We start from the raw sequence: 5,847 nt of genomic DNA on the forward strand, positions 1-5,847 counted from the left end.
CACAGGTGAGCCCACAAAGACATGACACTCCTGGCAGCGGTGGTGCCAACCTCTTTCCAGTGGGGAGCTGGGCTGGGCTCAGAGCAGGCAGGAGCAGGGTGAGCTCAGCTGCGTGGGGACTCTGCTGCAGGGAGTGGCTGGCTGGGGAGTAGGGTACCTCAGCGCTGGGGGCTCCAAAGCACAGAGACAGGGGAGCAGGCGCCCTGGGCTTCCTGCTCCCCTGTCTTTGTTTATCCTGACACATGCCACTTTGGGATGTTTTGTGCCTCTTTTCTTTTCCAGGGTTTTTTTTGTTTGTTTGTTTATTTTGGTTTTGCTACCAAGAAATTCCAGTAGCAAATTTTGACCCAGCACTGCAAATTAGCATCATACACATGGTTCAATGTGCAACACATGCAGTTTTTGGTACCTCAAAAAGATTTGGAGCATTACAAATTGCATGTGCCTGCATGCCTGGATCTGGCCCTATGAATTAAAGTAAAAACCAAGTTTAAGAGACTGTAACTTGAGTTAGTTCTCACCCCCACATCTGGGCTTAAACTTGACTAGCTACAGTGAGATGAAAGTTGCCTGTGCCTTGTCTTCAAGATGCCGCTTGATCAAACAAACACCTTCCTTCAGTGAAAGCAAGTCTTAGCTTGTCTATGCTAGAATTTTAAGGTGTGGGGTTAAATCATGTTACCTGACCCAGTCAAAGACCACCTTGAATTCTAAGACAAGTTGTTCCTTAGCACAACTTAGCTTGTGTTGTTAAGAGTATGGTTTTAGTAGGTGTTAGCCAGATTTAACATTACACCCTTGAACAAGGCAGCAGCCTGACTTAAGTCTCTGCTCTGCTCCTCCCCAGTAAAGGTAAAGGTTTTCCTGCAAAACTCCACAACATAAAAGTGGCAAAGGACATTAAAAAAAAGAGAGAGAGATGGGAACCCCAAAATTCATAGAATGAGAGATGAGAATATATTGCAAAGAAAACCATTAAAATCACACTGTTGTGGGGAAGTATTTATTTCAGCTATGAATCTAGTTATCATCTTCAAGTAGTTTGATTCCAAGAGATATCCAAAGAGATCAGCCCTTTAAGGCAAAGCTATCCAACTCCTGTGAGGCCACAGTCACACCCTACATGGACTCCTGGGCTGCACACCAGGTGGGCTTCCCTCAACAGCCTCACAAGCAGTATGATCATCTGTCCTCCAGCCTCATATGCCCCACAGGCTACAGACTCTCTGGGCCCAGGAAGAGGGAGGCAGTGGGGACAGGAAGCTGAAGCTGGGAAAAGGAGCCCAGAAACTGTCTGCAACAATACCAGGAGCAATAGGGGGCAATGGCCAAGCACGAATTAGACAATTCTGCTTTAAGGAGAATTGCTGGGTAAAGGAATAAAAAAAATTGAGATCAGAGTCCTTGGTACAGATCCCATCCATTTCTGTCTGTCTGCCTGTCATTAAAAATCAACCTTGGTTCTATTTTTGTCTAGTTTCTATGCAGTGGCACGAATAGCAGTAGCTTTAAAGTAAACAGATTAGTAATAGCATATAAGTGCACAGACCCCCAAAACCCGTGCCTATTTGTTCATTTTGTTATTTTTAGCCATGCAATAACAGAGGGAAAAAATATATAGCCTAGTACTTCCATCTAGACACCGAGTCTAGACACTACACACAGAACTAAGAGATTCTTCACAGCAGTATCTATCATCTTTACTTGCAACTAATTTTGTAGGAACTTTGATAAAAAGGTAAAATACTAACAAACAAGAAACCCATGAGCCTACCTCATAGAGAATATGCAGATGCATTTACATTTGCTTAAGAGAAAGTTTACTATGTTCTTATACTTAGAACATGAGTTCAACCATAGACTAAATATTAACAGATATAATCATTATGTATATTATTGAGAAGTAACTTACCGGTTGTTTTTTCTGTCCGTTTTCAGCTTTAAAGACAAGCAAGTCATGAATTTTCTCGTTGTAGACCTCAAAATAACTCATTTCAAGATGGTATGAAATCTAAATAGAAAAACAAGTAAGTTATCCAAATAATCTACCAACATTTTTATTTGTTATCTTCAGTTCACAAACGGAATAGGAGTAGTTACTACTATGCACCACTGTTACAAGCTTTTCTATTGAAGTGATCTTCCAACATGAATGAGATACTATCTAATCCAAGGATTTGTGATTGCTGAAGTATAAGTGTATAAACTTATTAGAATCCTACCCACACCACAGCTTCTCTTGGCTGTGAAATGTCATGCTTTGAAAAAAAAAAATTAGTCTCAGAGAAGTTAACATTGTGCTTTTATTACGTAAAACTATGTGCTCTTAAATCCTGAAGGAATCTCTCATTCCATTATGAACTAAGTATCCACAGCATGATACATATAATACATGGAAAAAAAGGTTTTCACTTGGCGGTACCAACACACTAAGGTGATTTTTTTTTTTACCTTCCCTCAGAAAAGGGATGTGTAATTTTATAGCTGATACCTACATAGATCTTAATCTACTGAATAATGATTTTCTGTGGCGAGACAAAAACATTTCCTTTAACTCCTACAGTTGTTTCTGGTTTATTTATAAACTGAATTGGGTTTCTTAAAGATCAAAGATGACTGAAGTGAAAAAAACAGGGGGAAGGATCAAATGACTTCTCATAAGAGAATAAATAAACAAAAATAAGCATATGCAAAGAATTAGCTCTTGATATCAACTTTTTATTTATTAAAAACAACACTGATGCTCTTTACAAAGAAATACAATGGTATCCTCCTTGGATCCTTCAGTGTGTAACAGAGAATTGTAAGCTGATGAATATACTTTGTAACTATGAGTACAGATACATTTGTGTTTAAAAGACAATAACTAAACACATTCTAAAGAGTTTAGATGAAAAATATATATATTTTGGTGTCAAATTTACTGAAAATTCATTACCATTTTATAGCCCGTTAACAAAATTCTATTTAATATTTAGTCACTAAAGACATGTTGGCATCCTCTCTGACATTTGAGAGAGGCATTTTAAGTGCTAGTATCAAAAAAGAAATAAAGATAACCTTCAGCTATCTGTTTTACATCTAATATCTTCTTCAGTGCAACAAAATCAGATTTAAAAAAATCCTAAGGATCATCTATGCCATTTACAAAGGACTGTAACTTGTCTTTCTAACCAGGGGAGCATTAGTTATCTTGACTCTCTCTCAAGCTCTTTGATGTAAATTAAAAGAGGTCGAGTTCCAAAAAATACCACTCCCTAGAAAACTAAAAGGCATTCAACTGTAGGATAGCTTTGATCGTGGTAACACAAAAACAATAAAAATCTCTCAAAAGTTTCTATAACAATAAATGCATGGTCAATAAAACTAATCAAATCTGCTTCTCTAGACAGAGTACATGCACAAAGTATACATACACTGAGCTACCTTCCTCACATACTTAACACAGAATTCTTCTTAGGATGCTGAGTAGCTCTGGTGACCCTGACACTAGACATCCTTACAAAGTTTCTCCAGGAAAACTTCTTAAGGACATAAGCCTTCTTTCCAATTAACTGCAGTTTTAATTTAATTGATCATTTCTCACTGGCTGAATCTGAATCTGAAGATTCAATGCTGATTCAGAGAATCAGCGATTCGGCCATAGACACAGCTTTAAATGTTTTTTCTACATACCTCAAGGTACCAGGCGCAGCTCATGTTTTCTGTGATGCTGGGGTGGATGGAGCATCCCACAGGAGCACGGGGGTCCCGTCCCCGTGTGCTCAGCATCAAACCCAGAAGTGAACTGAAAGTACTTCCAGTCCACTTCTGGGTCTGCTGCCAAGAGCGCAAGGGCCTCCCCGACGCCCGCCCCAGTTCAGCGATTGGCCACGGGGGGTGCCCCCCAGACCCAGCCGAACCAGGGAGTTGCACCAGGCCACCCCATGCTTCTGGTCCATTTCCGGGTCTAGGAGCCCCCTGCACTTCTGTGGGACTCTCCATCCGCCCCACCATCACAGCATTCACAAGCTGCCTGGTACCTTGAGGTCTGTAGAAAAAACTATTTAAAGCTGTGTCCATATCCGAATTGCTGAATCTTTCTAAATTTCTCCGAACTGATTCAGAGGGTTCCGATTCAATTCAGAGAGATTAAGGGGCCTCCTGATTCAATTCGGAGATTTGGCTACCAAATAGGGCCAAATCTCCACTGAACTGAATCAGGGACTGAAGCTTCGCACAGCCCTAATACACAGATAGATAGGTAGAGAGATAGAGACTAGCCAACTGCCTGTAAAAAATGATGGGGGAGCACAGCCAGGGCCAGTGACCTGCATCTGGCCCCATTCCCCAACCCCACCTTCAGGGCCGGGCCCACTCCCCTTCTACCCTCTGCCGCTTCTGATCCAGGGCCGGGGCCAGGCTGCCCCCCACTCCGTCTACTGGTACCACACTCCCACTCTGTCACCGCCACCTGCAGTGCTGAGGAGAGCATGGCCACTGCTGGCCTTGCCCCCCCCCATCCTCTCTGTTTTGGTGGCCTGCAGGGAGCAGGGGAAGGGATCAGCGCTGCTCGCCTGCCAGGGGATGGGTAGGGAGAGAGTCCCAGGGCCAGGCTAGCTCCCCCCACCCTCACCCTTGCGACTTTGGGGCTGAGGCCACTCCCCCACCCCCACCTGGGGGGGCCAGCAGGGACAGAGCCCCATGTCCAGCCCTGTGCCTCCACTCCACTCAGCCAGCCCTGCCCCCCCCATTCAGGCCTGACCCTGTTCCCCCACCCCCCCACCATCACTTTGGACCCGACCCCATTCTCCCCCAGCCATTCAGATTTGTACCCTGTCCTCGTCGCAGTGGCCCAACCCCATTCCCCCACTTCATACAGGTAAGGGGGCACTCTCCTTTTCCCCCACCCTCTCTGCTGCCATTGCGGGGCCCTGTGCACCCCCCCATACCCTCCATTTTGGGGTGGGGCCAGGCCGGGCCCCTGTCCTCCCCACCGCCACTGCCACCTCCAAGGAGCATGGGGAGCACGACTGCTCCACTGACCATGCCCCCCCATTCTGTCTGCTCCGTTGTTGCCTCCTCCAGGGAACAGGGCAGGGGGGGCAAGGCCAGCTATGCTAGCTTCTCCTCCCCCGGCTCTGTCCCTTGTGTCCCCACCATCATGGCAGCACTCTGCCATGCCATCACCTCCTGTCCGAATGCTGTATTCACACTGTGATTGGTTGTTGCCATCAGCCAATCAGAGTAAGAATAAAGCATGATGCACAGATAGACAGACAATGGGTTTTATAATATTAGGTAGATTTAGCAATCTAGAGAGAGAAAGAGACAACACACAGCAGATCACGTGCACTGATGTTGCCTCATAAAAAGTCTAGAACACAGTCTCCAGTCACGAAGGTTGTCCTAAAGGATGAAGTGTTTTATTGTTAAAAAGAACAATGGATCAGCCATATAAACCAATGATATACAGAGAATTCACTGATGTTCAAACAACTGCAAGTCTGTTTCCATTTGACCCACTTGGTTACCAAATCAAAATATATGTATTACATACATGAGTATTCTAAGAAACAGTGGGACAAAGCCTACATATTTCTCTTTGTACTTTCTAGGACTTTTTCCCTATTTTCCTTTAGATCATGAGTCTAGCTTTGAGACCCTTTTAATTTAAAGAATGCTCTTTCAACTATGGTTTCATTGGATCAATGAAATGTAAGTGCATGATAACTATTTTGGTTAAAAGAAAAAACAAAAGAAAAGAAAAAAGAAAAACACTCAATTATGTTTGTAGAACAGGCTTGAAAGATTGTTCTTAAATAATCCCAGAATTTTATAAGACCAAAAAAAAAAAAAAAAAAAAAA

General features: G+C 43.4%; 1 protein-coding gene across 1 annotated transcript in view; it reads right to left on the bottom strand.

Annotated features, from left to right (window-relative positions):
* Window positions 1-5,847, bottom strand: part of KIF14 (kinesin family member 14) — a 97,044-nt gene that overhangs the window by 85,653 nt on the left and 5,544 nt on the right. The window contains exon 5 of the mRNA XM_019502055.1: window positions 1,913-2,011. Coding sequence (XP_019357600.1) covers window positions 1,913-2,011 — 99 coding nt within the window. The remainder of the gene's footprint in view (window positions 1-1,912; window positions 2,012-5,847) is intronic.

This window comes from Gavialis gangeticus, unplaced genomic scaffold, assembly GCF_001723915.1.
Source record: "Gavialis gangeticus isolate Ggan-Ray unplaced genomic scaffold, GavGan_comp1, whole genome shotgun sequence".
NCBI classification, from domain to species: Eukaryota; Metazoa; Chordata; order Crocodylia; family Gavialidae; genus Gavialis; species Gavialis gangeticus.